Genomic DNA, 20,382 nt, shown 5'->3' with positions numbered 1-20,382 from the left:
TTCATCTTTGCTCTCGGCAGGCAGTAATAATGTCAGAGACCCGGTTTCTTTATCTGCTTTTTTCACAAAGGTCAAGTATCTTTGCAAAACGTTTGTATAAAGTTTAACTTTTGCCTCAGCGCTCAAGTCATTACGTTCGAGTATGAATTTCATTTGTTTATCCAGCTCACTTTCCGTAGCGCTTAAAAGGTCGATGGAAGCTGGGGCTTTCTGTTGCCATTGAGCCATTTGCTGTTGAGGGACCAGGTACATCTTGCGCGTGTATTCCATATTTATACTCTCGACCCTATTAAACCGAGAAACCCTCCTTTCTGATTTAAAAGGACTTTTTTCTTTTTGACGGTGAGTTTTTTATCGCCTAGTTTTTTAACGGCGCAACGATGCTTCTTCAGCAACTTGAACTGTTTGGATGTCAGGGGAATGCAGCCTTTTAAAGTATTGAGAGCTATTTCCGACAGAGCGTAAATTAAATTATCCGGAACCTCGCTCAGCACCGCTTTTCTTCGGCAACAGGAACCCTTATGTAGGGTCTTGAGCAGAGGGAAATTTCTTTTTATTCTGAACGACATGCCGACTCTTTTGCAAATTCTTGAAAAGTTGTACGTCTTTATCTTTTCACGACGTACACAGCAGGCCAATCGGGAGAAACAAACCGGTATGTAAACGAAATTCGTCAGGCCTATGAGCTTTCAGGTCCACCAGCAGATAACCGTAAGGTTGCCTTGTAGCGTCCTCAAAGGCCTCCAAGAAAAATTTAACCCTCCTAGGATACATTTGACACGCTAAATTGGTAATTTGCAGTTTATCTCGAGGGTTTTTAAAGAGGGTAATGTAATTGCTGTTCAGATTTATCGTTCTACTTTTCTTACCTTGAAAAATTAAATTTTGGACCAAGTAAATGATGGACAAATTCCTGTGGTGAGTATATTTTGTGAAGGCCCTCTCTATCTCTTCACTATGACTCGCCTGTTCCATCAAATCATCGATGATCACCAGGTTAACACGATCAGGCGGCAGTAGTTCATCGTTGCATAAGGAGACGGGTAATCCCTCCAAAAATTTGATTTTGGGAAATTCAGCTAGCAGCTCATCGTACAGAGACTGCCAGCAGCTGTAAAACCAGACTATATTGTCGGGGCGATGAGAAACCACATGGTCTGCATGCTCCAATAGCTTTTTCACATAATGCGATTTGCCCAAACAAGAAGGTCCCGAGACTATTTTCGAGAACGGATGCTGAAGTCTAACATCAAAATCCTCTTTAGTATCCATAGGGGATAGTTGTGAAATCGGGCAATAGAACCCCTTTGATTGTACACCACTCTGAATCTTTTTCTGAGTGGACGATTTTGTAACGTCAGGGTCTTTTTGTTCCTATGAATCTGGGTGCCATGAACCGTTATTTCTTTCGTGAGATCGTGTTCTACAAAACTATGCACTAGATCCATTAAAGAGTATAGGTTTACCATTTGAGCCGTTTCGTGATTGAAAGTAATGCCCTTCACTTTCATGTAGACGTTGCCTTTGAACGTTTTGTACGCGTACATTTTAGGACCCCCAGAAACAAACTCTCCTATGAAATAGTCAGGATCTAGTTCGCTGGTGAGTTCCCCTAAATAGTCACCGATCAGCGGGGTGTACTGCCCGGGCGAGGCTGTGAATATAACGGAATCTGTATCATGATACAGAATCCTTGGTCCTAAATGCTCCAGCAAATCGTACAATTCTAGGCGGGCATAGGCCATTGTAAAAGCGGCGATCACCACGTTGACGGGGCCGGGTAGAACATATCTGTCATCAGCATACCTCCACTGCACTTGAGCGATTTCATTGCTGACAAAACCAAAATAGGACACCCTATACACATCTGAGAACAGGTAATCGAAGAATTCTTGGGTGTGTTTAACAAACGTCGTGGTTGGTTGGTTAGGCTTCTGACCGAATTTTCCCAAAGACAATTCAGACATAACTTGGAAATTTGTCTCTTAGCAGGGTTGGAGGTGATGTTTTCACTCTCCAATAAGACCCCTTCTTTTACGAAATAGTCATCAACATACCGCCGGCGGGATGCTTCATCCTGGGCCCACGAGAGCCACCCAGAGGCTTCCTGTTTGCCGTTCAGATGAATTTTGATTCATGTCGCACAGCACAACGGAGCCGGTAGGACAGGCGGGTGTGATAGCGTAGGGGAGCGGCGATAGCAAACAGCAGGAGGAGGAAGCAGGATTTGGATGTTCCAATACACAGCTATAAACAGTAATGCTTGGTGATTTCAGGCGTGATCGCCACGGAGCCATAAGCCATAAACCAGGTCAGTATGAACATCAGATCAGTTCCTGTCGTAGAGTACTGTAAGATGAAAGGGGAGCAGATCAGTATAGCGAATATAATCACGGAGACAGATCATCCCGAGGTGTTAGATCGCCAGGTACAAAGAAATGTTCGTAGGTCTCGTCCCGTGATCCACAGATTCAGCTGTTCCCAGTAAAGTGGAGTCCATAAAATCTGTAAATATTAAGCTAAATCCATGCAATTCGAGTCGGCTGTATCCACAAACTATACGTCCAATAAACAAAATAAAACAAGCGTAATAAAGTGCAGAATTAAGGCGAATTTTGCAAAAAGTGTTGTTAACAGGGAGGAGCGGCAACAACAAGTGTGCGCCAGCGTCCCCTCACCTGCTATAATAAAGCAGTTATAATAAAGAAGTTTAGTAGACATTAAACTTTATTTCATTTAGTGTTATTCCCGGCTGTGTTGCCGTTTTTTAGTGTTAGTGTCTACTTAGTGTTTGTGTTTAGTGTTATGGAAGGAGTGATCTTACCACTGTCAGATTTTGCAATGAATGAGTTGGTAAATAATGATTATTTATCAACAGACCACATGAGCAAATTCAACGAAATTTTAGCAGCGCATACAGTTTTCCAACCTCAAGAGGTTTTGCTAATGTGGACTCCTGACGTACCTATAATGCCCATTCCACAAAATGCAAAACATATTCAAATATTACCTTCTGCAGCTACTGAACGAGTGACCCACTGGGTGTGTACCTATTATGATGGTGCTGTAATTCATGTCTATGACAGTTTAAACGCTGATAAAAAATTCAACCTCACCGAAGAGCAGCTTCGTTTCCTTCGTGCTTTGTTTCCTTACAAACCTCCCATAGTTTATGAAGACGCACAGCAACAATTAAATCATACAGATTCTGGTGTATTCGCAATTGCATTTGCCGTGTGAATTTCTTTAGGTATCGACCCAAGTGATCAAGTTTTTACTATTTCTTCAATGCAAAATCACTTACAAATAATTTTTGTTACTCGACAATTGCTTCCATTCCCTGTCGAAAGTAGCCGATGGGCGACACCAGTTACAAGTATTCAGTGCGTTCAAAGACCTGTACGAAGTACGGCGACTAACACAGTCACTCATAAAAGGGGAGATGACTCGGTGCAGGAAATGGGGATTGAAACTACCTGGGAGGACATGCAATCAACGAGGCGATTAAACGGATCTCAAGAGACATCTTCTAGGTTGCAAAAAAAGCGCTTGGCTGCCAAAACCATATATATACATAAATATATACATCTATATAAATAAAAATGTAAATGTTCGTTTGTTCAAAACCTTAAATCTCTGAAAGTTCTTCACCGATTGCTTTGAAATGTTGACACAACGTTGCATTCGAATACGCGCGTGTTTTTATATACATATTATATAGATGTCACATCTGTGACAGGTAAAAACATTCTTTTATTGAAAACACAGCGCCATCTGTTGGACGTAAAAGCAACACAAGCTATACTAAATATTTTACGATTCTATTTCAATTTTTCGATGAAATACATTTGTAAGTACGTGAATAAAGGCAGCGACATGGCAGTTTTTGGCGTGCAACCAGAAAGAAGTGATAGGAATGCGGTCATACATATCGATGAAATCGCACAGTATTAGGCTGGAAGATACATACGCAGCAATGAAGCTGTATGGCGAATTCTTTCATTTCCCATACATGAACGAAGTCCAGATGTTGTTCACATAGCAGTACATTTAGAAAATGGACAACGCGTTTATTTCACAGCTGCAAATGTGCAAAAAAATAGCCCTGAATCCACCGGCTACAACGTTAACTGCTTTCTTTACGTTATGTCAAAATGACGCGTTTGCGAAAACACTGCTGTATTCGGAAGTGCCTACGTATTACACATGGAATGTGAGTAGAAAATCATTTGAACAACGCAAACGAGGAGAGCGAGTCAACGGACAACCTGCCATATTCAAAGAAACTACGATAGGCAGACTGTACACCGTGCATCCCAATCAAGATGAATGCTTCTTTGTTCACATGCTGTTGGTAAATGTGCCCGGTCCAACGTCTTTCCAGCAATTGAGAATTGTCAACGGCGTTACACATGCCACTTTCCGAAGTGCATGTCACGTTCTGAATTTATTGGAGAACGACCGACACTGGGATGTATACATTAATGACGCGTGCAACACGTCACATCCAAATCAAATTCGTGCATTGGTTGCAATCATATTGACTGCCTGCTCTCCTTCATCTCCAACACAGTTATGGGAGAAATATAAATCGCACATGGCTGAAGATATTTTCCGTCGAATACGCAAGTAAAATTCAAATATAAACATGGATTTCACAGCAGACATCTACAACTAAGCATTGATAATGATTGAAGATTTGTGCTTAGAAATCGCGAAGAAAGTTCTCAATCAATTGGGAATGCCATCACCGAATCGATCTGCTGCTGCTTCGTTAGATGTAGAATTAAGTCGTGAACAAAATTACAACACGGGTGATCTTTTGTCGTATGTGCAATCAAATATTCCTAAGCTAACGCTTCAGCAAAAAGGCATTTACGATCAAATAATGCAAACTGTCAAAAACGGGGTTGGAGAAACCTGGAAATTGGGAACGGAAAGGTGCCGGTTGATCTGACCACAGGACGAATTTCATAGCCTCATAACTTCTGCAATTTAGTGACGTCAAAAGAAGAATTGGTTGAAAAAGTATTTCCCAATATTCAAACCAATTATAAGAATCACGATTGGTTGAGTGAACGAGCTATTCTTGAGGCCAAAAACAATGACGTCTATGAACTTAACAATATTATTCAGTCTAACATTCTGCACAGACAATGGAACAACAAAAATATTGTATACCCACAAGCATTGTGAAATTAAACATATTAGAAACGTGCGCTTTCTCTTTTCTTTCTTTTCCATTTAACCAGACTGAGCCACAGCAATGGGTACCGCTATATATATATATATATATGTACACACACACACACATATACAGTATTCATACACATATACATCTATACTAATTAATAAAAGGCAAAGCCCCCACTGACTCACTGACTGACGGACTGACTCATTCATCACTAATTGTCCAACTTCCCATGTAGGTGGAAGGCTGAAACTTGGCAGGCTGATTCCTTACAGCTTACTTACAAAAGTTAGGCAGGTTTCATTTTGAAATTCAACGCATAATGGTCATAATTGGAACCTCTTTTTTGACAATATACTGTAAAGGACGGCAGCTTGATGGCCGTGGGAGGCGGAGTTGAGTGTCATGTCATCACACCTCCCACGTAATCATGTGAAAAGACTGTGAACGCAGTAGGAAGAAATGAAGGAAGAGCCGCAAACAGCGAAGAACAAAAAATTCATTAAACAATTGAGAAGGGAGCGAAACAATAAGAAGCGAGCGAGTGAAGCATACAAGCATCTTCATAAGGGAAACAAAGCACGGTGTAAAACGTAAGTTTAAATTAAGTTTATAGAAACGCTCCCGCTGCGGATTGCAATAACATATTCGCGAGATAAAAGTTTAATGCGAAGACATGAGGTATAAACGAACCACACGCCGTAGCGCAACGTTAGAGGCTTCACCTCTGGCGCTGACGTTCGAGATTCGATTCCCGAGAGGGGATGCAATGAGTGTGTACGCCTGATGAGCCCAGAATTAGGGAGAAACACGTGTCTCATACTCTTTGCATTATTTGAAAGTAAACTATTAAAACCATTCTGTGATCTGCTTCTGGGAACAGAAAGAGGGCACGTGGTGGATGTAAGGCGACTTCCTGACCAACCACAAGCGTAACCTGGCAGGTAACCACCCATACAGTCAGATTGTGATTCAGAAAACGAATGCCATGAATGTAATTACCACGATCTACATACTGTCAAATAAACGAAACAGCTGTGAAAAGCGAGGTTCACAAAAAAACAGATCCTTAACAAATTGTTATTGGTATATTTTCGATCCGTTTAAAAAGGTTTTCTTTTCTTCTTAATAAAAAATTAAAAGTAGTACTTTGCCACAACGAAGCGCAAGAATTTGGCTATATATATCTGCTTCTTGCAATTAAAAGAGGGCACGTGGCGGATGTTAGACGACTTCATGACCAAACATAAGCGTTACCTGCCAGGTAACCACCCATACAGTCAGATTGTGATTCAGACTAGGAATACAATGAATGTAATTACCCCGATCTACATACAAGGCGAAAGTCTTGCAACATTCAAAGATGATGGTTTGGGATAAGTACACCATGGAACTTAAAGAGCTTATGAAGCCTTGAACCGAAGAAAGCAAGATCTCACAGATCGTAAAAAAAAAAAATAGGAGGTAATGTCATTTTACTCGCTGTAGATTTTACTCAAACATTACCAGTTATTCCACGAGGGAGACCAGCACATCAACTCAACGCGTGTTTAAAATCCATGCTTCTCCCACGCTCAGTTATATGTCGCGTGTTCTCGGGTAGGTACAACAAAAAATGTATACATTTAAGAATGTAATGGGCAAACAAAAAATGAGGTATACCCGAAGGCACTGCAGTAGTACTCAATGTAACTTTACTTCTTAAATGTTAATGTTTTACTGTTTAATAATTTATATGCTTCTTATATGTTGTTCAAATTCTTTTATCAAAATAGCAGTGACAGCGCAATGCACGATAACATGGAGTGAATACACCATACGCATCCGCCCACGGCCGCCCTGGTGTGCGCAGATAGGAGTTGATTCTACAATAAAATAAAATAAAGATAAAAACAGTAATACAATCATCACCCATAAAGCGGATAGTAGACGTGACGTACTATATGTGTACCAGATTTCAAGTCAATAGGTGAAATGGTTTGCGAGCTACAGGTGATTAAAAATCCTGGACAGACAAACGAATAGCCACGGTAGCAAATTACAGAAGAAGATTTTACTGTTTAATAATTTATATTTATATGAAATGTGCTTCTTATATATTACTTCATATTCTCATATGATAATGATGTTAATGTTGTTTATATTGATTTCTATGTTATTGAAAGTGCATGTATGTGTGTATATGTATGTATATATATATATATATATATATATATATATATGTGTGTGTATATATATATAATATATGTGTGTGTATATATATATATATATATATATATAATATATGTGTATATGTGTATATATATATATATATATATATATATATATATATATATATATATATATATATATATATATATATATATATAATATATGTGTGTATATGTATATGTGTATATATATATATGTATAATATATGAGTATATGTGTATGTATATATATATATATATATATATATGTGTATATATATATATATATATATATATATATATATATGTGTGTATATATATATATATATATATATATATATATATACACACATATATATGTTGCTGTCATATATATATATATATGACAGCAACACTCATAACAATGACAACACAATTACATTGACAATCATGTTACGTTATTTTTAAAATGTTTCCTTTACTTTTTCATAACCTCTTTAACACACTACTTCTCCGCTGCGAAGCGCGGGTATTTTGCTAGTCTATACTAATAAAAGGCAAAGCCCTCACTGACTCACTCATCACTAACTCTCCAACTTCCCGTGTAGGTAGAAGGCTGAAATTTGTCAGGCTCATTCCTTACAGCTTACTTACAAAAGTTAAGCAGGTTGCATTTCGAAATTCTACATGTAACGGTCAACAATGTCCTCCATGTTAAACTTTCTTATTTATGGCCCCATCTTCACGAAATTTGGTAAGCAGCTTCCCTGCGCTAACCGAAACCAATGTACGTACTTATTTCGGTGGTATGACACCACTGTCGGCCGCCATATTGAACTTTCCAACGGTCTTTGTTACTCAATGGGCCCATCTTCAAGAAATTTGGTACGCAGGTTCCCAACGCTAACTGAATCCTACTTACGTACATATATAAGTCCATTGCCTGCAGCTTGGTCCACACTCTGAATCCTCCAGGCACTCCTGAGCATAATCTAATTTTGAAGGTTGGGGCACCAATAATGTTACTGAGAAACTTACAGCCACCGAAACTTTGTAATGGCATGAGACTTCAGGTCACATGACTGCAAAAGAACCTAATTTAGACAGCTATTTTTACTGGCGGTGGCTCAGCGGAGAGAGTTTTTATTTCTCGCATCCCAGTTATACCCTCTGATCTCCCATTTCAATTCAAACACCTCCAATTTCCAGTAAGGCTCTGCTTCACAATGACAATTAATAAGTCTCAGGGACAGACCCTACAAAAGGTTGGCATTGATTTGAGGCAAGATTGCTTTTCACATGGCCAACTATACGTTGCATGCTCAAGAGTAAGCTTAGCGCACATGCTTGGTCGTATTACAACCGGAGGGGCGAACTTACAACGTGGTATACAAAGAGATCCTTAACAAATAATTATTGGTACATTTTCCCTCAGTTTATTATTTAAAATTTTAAGGCAGTTCTCCACTGCTGCGAAGCGCGGGTATTTTGCTAGTATATATATAAATTCAGCTTTTAGCGTTGTATTAAGTAAATTGTTGTGCTACACATCTAAGATGGGCTGAATTCTAAGTAATCAATGTAGATCTCAACATTAAGGTTTCCAATGCACCATCTGTTGAAATGTGTTTTAAAATGCATTATATAATAAAATGCATTGCAAGTGTCATTCCAACAGATGGCGTATCACAAACACTTGTAGTAGTACAATGCATTACTACAAATGTTTGTAATCCATAATCTGTTGGAGTGACAAATGCAATGCATGTGTCTCTTTTATCTGCAACTTGTTATGAAAATCGTAAAAGCAGTGTTAATGTTTGTGATGTGCCATCTGTTGGAATGACAAATGCAATGCTTATGTCTCTGTTATATGCCATTCTGTTTGCAGAGCTGAAACACAATAAACTGCCACTGGTCTGGACCAGCAGTTGTGTGCCAGCAGGGAGGTTTACAGGCCAGTGTGGTGCCCACTAATCACACTCACTCTAACATACATTCTGTCATAAAACTGCTGGCCGATATCAGTGGTGACTTTTGGTGTTGCGGCTGTGCAACTGGATGATATTAATTAGCATGGGAGTCATAAAAGCTGTGATAATGTTTGTGAGGTGCCACCTGTTGGAAAGACAGAGATAAAGTGACTGGACAGATACACAGACAGACACACAGACACTTGTCCTTTTATTAAAGAGGATTAATCATAAACAAGAAGTCCTAATATCATCAGAACATAGAAAACCTGAGATATTATCAGAGGAATTTACAAATCAAAAGTTACCAAATGAACAAATTTGACAAATAACGGATGTTCTTAAGATTTTTTTTTAAATTAATTATTAGGGAATTCAAAATTTATTAACTATGAAGCATTAATAGGCCTTAAATCACTGAGAATGTAACACCTAATCATAATTAACAAAATAGTAATTTAAAATAAATGTTCTTTTATGCATTAATTCTTACAAAACTGAAGGTAATGTGAATATTCTGAATATATTTTTAGATCTCATCAAACACTTCACATCCTAACTTCTAGTGTGTTTAATATGCAGAGAGGCCACAAGAGGGAGCAGTTTGGCTCCAGAAGAATCAGCTGATGTCACAATCCTGAAAGTCACAGGAATGTCACTAAGGTGCAAGTCACATGACCAGCGTCTGAGTTTACAGCACATGATGAGGGCCACAGGAGCGGACGTAGAGTCAATTATCAGTGACTGGCGATGTGTCCAGTGTGCTCATCAACTTTTAAATGACATTTTGCCCTGAATGTGCCCACCTGCTCACCTGCCCACAGTGATGACTGACATTTCCATTTCCCGACAGTCTGTTCATTAATCCTGAGCTTTTAAAGCCCCCAAGGTCAGCAGGAGACGAGCTCAACCAACACAAACATCCAGACGACAGGACAACATGGCTGTTCTCTATCGTCTTCACCCCTCACTCTTTTTTCACCTTCTCCTCTTCCTTTTAACCCCTCAGGCTCCATGAAGATGACAGATTTAGAAGTCATAGTCACCATCTGCTGGTGAGGCCTATAATACACAGTGGGGAGTGGTGGGGGCATTCATTGGCTTCTTCACACAGACTGATGTCAGGTGACACACCACTCCTTGAGGGGTCTTGAGGTAATTGTAAATTAATCCTAGAAATGTGTGTGTCAGTGGAAAGATAAAAGTGTCCCCAAGTACCACATCTGATTGTCGCTTTGAACACTGACAGTGACTGACCTGTGAGTCCTCGTCTTTAGACATTCACAGTGAATTCATTCAGAGGTGACAGACCACCAGAGTAACTAATAGAGGCTCAGACAATGTCTGTTCAGAGGCCAGCACTCCAGTCACTTCTGTCACTCTGTGCTCCTAAATAGTCACTGAAATGAGGCTTTTGATACTTAGACAGGCATGTGGTCCTTCTGGAGCAGCACTACTGAAAGGCGCTATATAGACTGACTTAACAGGTGACATTTAGTGACACTCAGAGGACACAGCAGTTGTTGGGGTGTTAGTCTGAAGGGCATGTGGCTGTGACTCAACAGTGACCCCTGCTGGTCAGACTGGTATTTGTAGGTCTGAGGTGTCACCTCCCCTCATTATGACACACACACCTGATTGGCTACTCAAACCCAATAATAATGGAGACCCTGACATTTGCATTCGCCCCGCATTCTCATCCAGAAATTCACTCACAGAGGTGCTGCCCCCCCAGCCATCCTGTAGAATTAATTTTGACCCCAAACTACAAACACAAAGAGGACCTGAGCTTGTGGGGACATTGCATGACCGGTGGAGTGTACTAGTCAGTGGTCACATGGTGTCAGATGGCTGATTGTCACACTGGAGTAATAATGAAGCCCAAACCCTGGATAAAGGGGCTCAGTGAAGGAGGTGTTGAACCTGTGCAGGAGGTTCATTGTGTGTGAGACGCTATAAAATGACAGAGAGCCAGCAGGCCAGTCCAGATACACACCTATTCTGGGGCTGTAGGGGGTGCTGACTAGAGTCTCCTTGTTTTTGTGATGCACAGAGTACTGGGAATCAAACCACCAAAGACTCCAAGACTTGTTGTTGTATCCAAGGCCGCAATCCATGCTCCATCCTTTCCTGCACAGTCCTTTATATGCAACTCCAATCACCACATCACCTCCATTGCCCTCCACCTCCCAGTAACAGCGAGTCCCAGTCAGAGCCTCTCTGCACAGAACTTGGAAATAGCAGTCAAATCTGTCAGGATGATCAGGATATTTGGCTTTTGTCCCCTCACATGTCACCTTCTTGTTCCCTTGAGACAGACGGAGGTCTTTGTGTGTCGTGTTGATGTCCAGTGTGAGAGGACGGAAGTCTGAAAGGAGAGAAAAGAAAACGAGTGAGGAAATCTGGGAGTGTGTAACAGGACTGGGGGCGGAGCACAACACAGACAATTAACAAGAACCAATCAGGAGCTGCGCTGATGAGACTCAAATGCTCTTTCAGAAGTGGGGTCTTCTACCATGAAGCCCCCTTTCATTCAGTAAGTGATTGATGGTGCTACTTGAAACTGTTGTACTTTGATCGTGGTGGTCACCCTGAGTCTGTCCTGATGTCTGTCTTGGTTTGTTCTTCACCTCTTAAACTGTCCTCCTAGTCAATAAGGGGTTCATATTTTATTTGATGTGACATCCAGTGAGTTTGGCTGCCGTCCCATGGACATTAAACTTCTTGATGTTAGCTGCTGTGGCAACAGGAACATGAAGCTCTTTGGAGGTGGTCTTGTAGTCTTCACCTTGACCTGCTCAGCTGTGACCTTCGTCCTTTCCTCTTCTTCTCTTGTCCACATTCAGTGTGACGCACACAATGACATATCACAGCTAAGTGAGCACTTTACTGAGTGACTGAAGACCCCTGAGATTCTCATTATAGGGTCGATTCTCATCCAGTGATGTATTTTAACATCTAAGGTTTCTCAATATTTCCTTCTGTTATTTTCATTTAGTTTTATTGTTACAATATGTTAAGTTATGAATCAAAATCAAAGTGTCAGCTCTATGGAGAACAGAATGGCCAAGTACTTTAGTCGGCTTTAACTTATTTCACAGTAAAGCTGGGATTCTTTTATAAAACAGTCCTTTTGTCTTCATCTTTACACACATAGACTGTATATGTAGATATTAATGGAGTGGACATTGTGTTTTTATGTGAAGCACACTGAGCTGCTTTCATTGTGTGCCTATTGCTGTGTAAATAAATAATTCTTATCAATATTGCAAGGATATTACAGAAATAAAAAAGAAACAGAAAGGAGAAAAGAGAAAAGAAAAACAGCAGAAAGTGAAATCAAGAAATGAGATGAAGGAAAAAGAACAATGGAGGTAGGACTGGAGTGACAGGAGGACCTGGCGTAGTCGGCAGGATTTCATTTTTATTTCTCATGAGTTCACTTGACACTTAAGAGACTCAAGTCTAACAGACTGCTTTGGTGCATCCCTGTCCTGAATCTCAATATCCCATAATGCACCAGTGACAGGACCCCTGTCACTTTGAGCTCATCAGTCCCACCACACTCACATAATGCTTTCCTGCTAATGCTGGCCTGAGATATTAAAAGTGAAATGATGATAAACTCCATGAATTGACAGACTCACATTGTAAAAACTCCTCTCTGCTCTGAGGTTCAGGAGGCCGTAGGGTGAAGACTGGAGCTTCATGACCTGAAAATACAAAGAAGAATGGAGAATGTTAAGATGTAATTTTATAATGTTAAATTGTTAGACACTTATTACAAACGTAGTGCAGTTGAATAAAACAACAAGACATGCAGATCAAGTTTGTGTACTGAGCCCACTGGTGTGTGGATGATGAAGTGAGTTTTATTTACTAACATTTTGATGAGCCACAGACACATGTGAGGGTCTTATCTGTGGACTTGACCTCTGCTTTAGACACCAACATCTCAGAGCTTCTAGATAAGAAACTGACCGAGTTCAGCCTGCCCAGTCCAATCCACCATTGGATCTCAGACTTTCTTCCAGGTAGTAAACAGTGTCGGTGCAGTTGGGCGCACACACGTCTGACCTGTTAACCCTCGTCACCTCACTTTCTGTTTTCCTCTCCTGTGTTGTCAGTTGGCCACAGCTCAGCAGTTCTGTTCATGGACAGACATTGTTAGGTTCCATTTATGTTCATCAGTGCAGAACTGCTTTAGTTTACTGTATGTTTAAACAAATCTGTACAGCACTTTATAACCTCCACAGATTTTGTACTAAGTCATGTCAGGTCAGGTTAGGTTTGGGGGGCATGCACTGGTACAGCCGCACCCACCACACAATGAAAAAGCTGGAGATTCTGGCTGGCAACCCCCCAGGCAGATACGCAGTCCAGTCCCACCCTCCAGGAATGACCCCCTATCTACCACAGCCAGGTGTTACATGGGTGTCCCCTTGGCCTGGTGCAGCCACTCGGGTCCTCAACAATGAAGGTCACCCTCAGGTAATCATGCCACATGGCTGTAGTGCAGTAACTGACGCTCCCTCACAATGCAGGTCATGTGTATTATTCAAAGTTAGACCAGCAGTACCCAAGGATTCTCTGAAGAGACACAGCATACTTTGTACTAACAAACAATAAATTTGGTCTGTCGTTTAAGACATCTACTCTGTGTATGGCAGAAGTCATTTTTGCCAGCAATGTCCGCAGACCTCTGAGTATTTCACTTTTATTGACCGTATCACAATTCCAGTGGGTCACAAGTTTATAGACACAGTGTTAAATTAAAAAGACATTTTACTCTTAAAAACTTCGGTTTTGGTTGCCGCTAAGGAACCGTACAGGAATTTTTAAAGCTTTTTTCCATTTAGAAGGGTTTTTTGCTTTTTTTTTTTTTTTTGTTTGTTTTTTTATCGCACGTACAACAGCAAAAGTAGCTGAGTGTTTGAAGCTGCGCTTGGAAAAGTTCTTGTTCTTGTTATCTGTATTTGAACTATCATTGAGCAGGTAGGTTAGATCTGTAAGCAAATAACTGCTTGTCCTAACAGCGATTCCTTAGTTTAAAAGAAAAGAAAAAAAGGCCACTGCTGACTTCAAAGTAGTAAAAGGTGAAGGCTCAGTGGTGCGCAGGTCAGCGTCCAGCTTTAAGACCCCCATCAAGCACAAGGGGCTGTAGGAGCAGATAAGGTAGTAAAGTTTTATTTATTTCTTTATTTTAGATTGAAGGTAGAACAGTTAAGTGGGAGACAGTGTAAAGGTTCATTAATATGGGGAATACCAACAGTGCGAGTGGAGAGCTTTTAAGTAAAGAATAAGAGGAGCACAAAGTTAGGAGAAGAGACAGAGAGAAATAAAGTTAACATCCTAAGAAGGACAAACAGCAGGCAGCTGAGAGAAAGAACACTACTGGAGTTTAAGGGGACAGAAGGTGTAAAATAGCCATAGCAGGTCTTAGTGTTACCATTTAAGTTGTATCATTTAATTTTAAGTAAAAAGAAAAAAAAAGTTAAGGCAGTTTTCCCTTTCCCAAATCAAATTTTAATAATGAGGCCAGTGCAATGCAAGTCCTGTTGGATGTTGGACTTTTTAGATGATGGTTTGGAAGAGCCAGTTGTCTATGAAGGCCACATCTGCGGGAGATGCCAGCTGATCCAGCACCTCGAGCTCAGTGTCACTGAACTGGAGGAGGAGTTGGCTGGCCTGCGTTGTAGTAGAGAATTGGCGGACCTGGCCCAGGTGTCTTTTAAAGAAATAGTGTGCACCCCCAACGTGGTGCGGGAGGAGATTCCAGACCAGACAGGTAGAAATAGGTGGGTTACAATCACAAGACATAAGGTGAAGGGTGCAAACTGTCCGGAGGCATTAACCCCAGAATTACAAGAGTCAAACCGTTATCACGTCCTTGGTCATCGAGTGTCCAACAGATTGCAGCAATATTCAATGTACAGAGGAAACAAATGCACAAAAAACTGATGGCTGTAAGGCCTAGCATGTCTGATGAGCAAAAAAGATCACAAAGTAAAAGGGATGTAAGAGCGAACATCTCGGGTGAACAGAGCTCTATAAATGTGCGGCATGATCAGAAACGATGGACTTACTATTGTACCAGTAGCCTGTTTTAATGTGCGGCTGTTTCACTCTGCTAGGAAGAGATATATTGTGAACAGTAGGGGGCACTCCAGCAAAGAGTCTTTTACTGTGGGAAAACTCTTCTTTTATAAGGGTTTCCCACCACGATGGCCACAAGTACAATAAGATCAATACTCTCTCTCTCTCTGTCTCTCACTGCCTCCTCCATTCATCTTGCAAGATTTGTCCTTCTTCCTCCTGACTCTGGCCCCCTGATGTGAGGCAGGCAGTCCCTTTTATTTTAGTTGCCCCAGAAGTGGTGTTTCAGCACTTCTAAGTGAGGCGGAAACCCCATGACATAGGGATTTCCCAGTCATACACCACCCCATGGTGTCCCCCTAGGATTACAATTCCCAGCATGCCCTGCAGGCACTCATGTGGGAATCTGAGCCTGGGCTCACTGCCATCTAGTGTCCTGGGGGAGACAAAGCCCTGTGCAATCTGTCACCTCATGTCCTTCTATCCTAAGGGTGTCTTGGCTGGGTAAAGATGCCGGCCATCCTTCAGAATATCAAGAACTCTGAATAAAAGTAGCTGCTTACTGTGAAAGTGTGATATCACTCAACAGCTTGTCATTGTGAACAGCACTATAAAAAATTACTAATAGAAAAAATGGATAAATATTAATGGACAGGCCTTCCTCATGCATCTCACTACCCTTGTTATTGTCACTCTGGCCCTCCTATTGGACTTTAACAATGAACACAACATGACCAGACGCTGTACCTGATAGAGTCAAAGGCAGGATGTCCCAATGGCCGATCTTCTCCAGACGCTTTTTCAGACCTGACAGCTCCTTTAGCAGGTCCTCAGAAGAGAAATTGGTAGTGACAGTGAAGTTCAGCGAGTCTTCAACATCAGAAAGGACACAGCAAGATGAGAAAATCTGCATCAGGAGAGAGGAGGGGATGAAGAGAAATAAAAAGTAACAATAATAAGAAGGACCCCCTCTCAAGTAAGGATCAGAATGGTGAACAGAGAGTTTGGATTTAGACAGATTACTTTTCATTCATTTTTGGTTATTTATAGGAGAATATTTCATTATAGTGGACCATAAGATGTCAGGTGCCTTGACTTTCAAAAAGATTTTCATGCAGAAGTCCATGAGAGGCGAGTCATCAGACTGAGGGGGCAACAGATAGGCAGGTGAAGAACTGACTTAGCAGACAAAACAAGGCATTGGGCTGTTTAATGTACTGAGATGAAGATAGATAGATAGATAGATAGATAGATAGATAGATAGATAGATAGATAGATAGATAGATAGATAGATAGATAGATAGATAGATAGATAGATAGATAGATAGATAGATAGATAGATAGATAGATAGATAGATAGATAGATAGATAGATAGATAGATAGATAGATAGATAGATAGATAGATAGATAGATAGATAGATAGATAGATAGAAAATGGCCCTCACAAAATCTTTATATAATTAAAGATTTATTCTTCATAAAGTTGCATTCCAAGTACACAGACACTCTTTTGAGCCAAACAAGGCAATCCAAAGCAAACAAAGTTTCAAAACAGATTCCAAAGAGAGCAGTTGAAAAACAAAGCACAGGCTGAAAAATCCAGAAAATCACAAAAAGCATAAGACACAACTAAAAGAACACAAGAACTCGACAAACTCAGAGAGCGCATTCACAATGAAACTGTGGGAGGCCCTTGGGATTTATAGGGTGAAAGGGTAGCTCCTGGCAGTGATTGGTGGATGGTCCACCTCTTTTATGAAACACACACAAAACACATGTAATGTAACACAGACAGCTTATAATTATGATCAAATACAAAGATTAATACAGAAACTCCACAAAATCAACATTAACATAAATAAATTAACAAAAAAGACATGAAATAGGCTGAAAAATGTCACGGTCAGCATGGGTGTAGAGAGGGGATTTCATGCATTTCTAATGAGAAGGTATTATAGGAAGAAACAACAAAAGCAGATAAGAATAAAACCATAAACCGAAGTGAAGGTCAGTCTGTGAGGTTGGCTCTCCTTCACTTCTACTTTTTGAGCTATCACCTCTGTGTCTGGATTGGACTACACAGTGTTGAGTGACACATTGTGCCCGCCTACTTTCTTTGAAATAAATACACACCCCACTGGTCTGTAATGGCTGTGTTTAGTACTTTAGTACACAACAGATGCTGATCTGTTTAATGTGAGTCTGTGCTAAATAAATTAGGTTGGATAAGTTTGGTCCATCTGTGCACAAAAATGTGTGTGAAGAGTTTTGTCTCTGGTGGATGAGACCTTTCTCATAAGTGAATCCTGACAGAACTGTGCATCAGAGAGTGTGCTACTTGGAGAGTCTGCCAGCTCATTTCAAGGTCAGTCCAATCATAATGAGACAATTTGGTGTTTCTGACATTTAAACAAACTGAAATGTGAAGCTGTAGGGGAAGATCTGGAATAACTTGAAGAAAGTGTGTGACTTGTCAAAAAGACTTGGGAGCCTTTTGTGCACTCATCACAGTTCTGTAATCTGCCCTGTAGAACACACTTTTGAGACCACATCAGGAATATTGTGTGTTAGAGAAATGAGAAAACAGCACAAAAGAAAGTCAAGAAGAAGAAGAAGAGACACCAGACTGGACTGTGGGGTTTGAGCTGTGAGGAAATGCTGAAGGATTTGAATGTCATCAGTTAAAGGACAGAGACATGAGGAGGTGACATGACAGGAGTGTTTAAAGATATGAAGGGAGTTGGTGTCTTCTTTAGTTAGGTGGCTCATTTAAAATGAAACTTACAAAGAACACATTTCATACAAATTTGCTCCTTTAAATAAATAACTGCAGATTTACCTGACTATCAGGTAATAATAATAATAATAATAATAATAATAATAATAATAATAATAATAATGTATGTATTTATTTATTTATTTATTTATACACATCTTTCAAGGCACACAAGGACACCTTACAGAATACATTTATAACAACACACACAATTTAAAATTAATGAAATATTACAGTACAATAAAACCAGAATAAATAAATTAATAAAATTAAATTTACCTTTTTCAACTATAATTCAAGTTAAACAGAATAAATCATCTTAAAAAGATGTGTTTAAGGTGAGATTTAAAGATAGGAAGAGGGTCGATATTACAAATATCTTGTGCAGAGTCCCAGAGGCAAGGGGCCACTCGCCTGAAATCTCCAAACCTCATGGTAGTCAGGTGAGCAGGAAGTATAATAAGATAAATAGAGGAAGAAGATCTAAGGATATGGGAAGGAATGGATATATGAAGAAGATCAGAACGATAAGGAGGTGCGAGATTATGGAGGGTCTTGTAAGTAATTAGCAGAATTTTAAAATCAATGTGATATTTAAAAGGGAGTCAGTGAAGCTGCTGAAGGACTGGAGTGATGTGTTCAATGGCAGGTGTTCTGTAATAATACAAGATGCAGCATTCTGAACCAACTGAAGTTGTAAAGGACTTTATGAGGAAGACCAGAGATGACAGACTTACAATAATCAATACAAGATGTGACCAGAGCATGAACGAGAATAGCAGTGCTGGTAACTGAAAGAGATTGGTGTAAACAGTTGATATTATGTAGATGGAAATATGTCAACCGAGTTATACTATTCACATGAGCCACAAATTTGAAGGTGCTATCAAGAATGACATCTTAGCTATTAACCTGGGAGGAAGAAGAGATTAGAGAATTATTAATAGTCAATGAAATATTATCACATTTGTCCAAAACAGATTTAGTTCCTACCAGAAAAACCTCTGTTTTATGACTATTTTATTTAATAAAATTAGCAGACAGCCATGATTTAACTTCCTGCAGACAGTCAGAGAGGGAAGAAGATGGAAGAGTGGAATCAGGCTTAGTAGACAGATAGAGCTGGGGGTCGTCAGCTTAACAGTGAAAGTGAATATCAGATTTCCTAAAGATACGACCAAGAGGCAGAAGATAAATAATAAATAGAAGAGGGCCAAAGACAGAGCCCTGGTGAACACCACTAACAACTGGGCAAACTTGGGATCTGAAATTTTTTAGTTGTACAAACTGTGTATGATCTGAGAGATAAGATTTGAACCAGGCATAATGCCAATCCATTTTCATATCTCAAGGAGAATATCATGAGATATCGTATCGAAGGCTGAGCTCAGATCAAGGAGCACAAGTGTGGTCAACAGCCCCGAGTCAGCTGCCATCAGCAGGTCATTGGTGATTTTAACCAGGGCTGTCTCTGTACTGTGAAACGGACGAAAGACACACTGAAATTGTTCAAACAAATGATTGTCAGTAAGGTGAGAGTCAACCTGCACAGCAACAGTTTTTCAAGTGTTTTTTAAAGGAAAGGTAAATTTGAGATGGGATGATAATTATTTAATTTGTAAGGATTGGCACCAGATTTCTTGAGAATTGGAGTTATCACATCCGTTTTAAGAGATAAAGGAACAAGACCAGAGATAAGGGAAGAATGTATGATGTTAGTTATTAGAGAGGAAAGAGAAATCAGTAGGAACTGGAGCCAGCTGACAGGTAGAGGGCTTGGAATTTCTAATAATATCTGAATTTTTTTTAATATCACAGTTGCGAGTTTAAAAATAGTAAGAAGAGAAGAAGAAGGGGGATCATAAAATGTTCCATGTACAGAGTTTACAAAAGAAGTCAACTGCTGATGGATATTTCCAATCTTCATATTAAAAAAGGTCATAAAAGAGTTATTTTGATCAGTGCAGTTAAATTAAGCTGGGAGGTTGTCAGGTGGCCATAGGATGTTGTTTGATGGCCACAGATAAAGGCAGGAACTTTGAGAGTTTTGCATAAACTGTGGAAATATTAGGCAAATGTGAAATTAGGCTGAATGGCCTGTTCTTGTCATTTGTAAAAACTCCTCAGATCCTTTGAATTTGACTCTAAAGTTTCTCAGGTCCCACACACCCCAGTCT

The 20,382-nt window shown here is 40.0% G+C and overlaps 6 protein-coding genes across 33 annotated transcripts in view; 2 read left to right on the top strand and 4 right to left on the bottom strand.

Moving 5' to 3' along the window:
• The window catches only part of LOC114641503 (tripartite motif-containing protein 16-like), a 1,283,323-nt gene that overhangs the window by 330,274 nt on the left and 932,667 nt on the right, over positions 1-20,382 (top strand). The gene's annotated exons all lie outside the window — the stretch shown is intronic.
• Positions 1-20,382, top strand: part of LOC114652539 (tripartite motif-containing protein 16-like) — an 837,738-nt gene that overhangs the window by 210,552 nt on the left and 606,804 nt on the right. The window lies entirely within an intron of this gene.
• The window catches only part of LOC114652524 (tripartite motif-containing protein 16-like), a 538,688-nt gene that overhangs the window by 45,439 nt on the left and 472,867 nt on the right, over positions 1-20,382 (bottom strand). The window lies entirely within an intron of this gene.
• Positions 1-20,382, bottom strand: part of LOC114652414 (tripartite motif-containing protein 16-like) — a 1,097,043-nt gene that overhangs the window by 727,434 nt on the left and 349,227 nt on the right. The gene's annotated exons all lie outside the window — the stretch shown is intronic.
• LOC114643026 (tripartite motif-containing protein 16-like) overlaps positions 1-20,382 on the bottom strand; it is a 1,170,030-nt gene that overhangs the window by 1,000,296 nt on the left and 149,352 nt on the right. The window contains exons 5-7 of one of the 14 annotated variants that reach the window (XM_051927912.1): positions 16,176-16,335; positions 12,980-13,045; positions 11,170-11,700 (exon numbers count right to left, since the gene is read on the bottom strand). The exons of 11 other annotated variants lie outside the window; for them this stretch is intronic. In XM_051927912.1, coding sequence (XP_051783872.1) covers positions 11,170-11,700; positions 12,980-13,045; positions 16,176-16,335 — 757 coding nt within the window. The remainder of the gene's footprint in view (positions 1-11,169; positions 11,701-12,979; positions 13,046-16,175; positions 16,336-20,382) is intronic. 2 more of the 14 variants (XM_051927897.1, XM_051927898.1) reach the window with 2 other exon arrangements.
• Positions 1-20,382, bottom strand: part of LOC127527845 (zinc finger protein 184-like) — a 579,825-nt gene that overhangs the window by 472,327 nt on the left and 87,116 nt on the right. The window lies entirely within an intron of this gene.

The sequence above is a fragment of the Erpetoichthys calabaricus genome, chromosome 5, assembly GCF_900747795.2.
Source record: "Erpetoichthys calabaricus chromosome 5, fErpCal1.3, whole genome shotgun sequence".
Taxonomy (NCBI): domain Eukaryota; kingdom Metazoa; phylum Chordata; class Cladistia; order Polypteriformes; family Polypteridae; genus Erpetoichthys; species Erpetoichthys calabaricus.
This window is presented reverse-complemented; position numbering and strand designations above follow the sequence as displayed.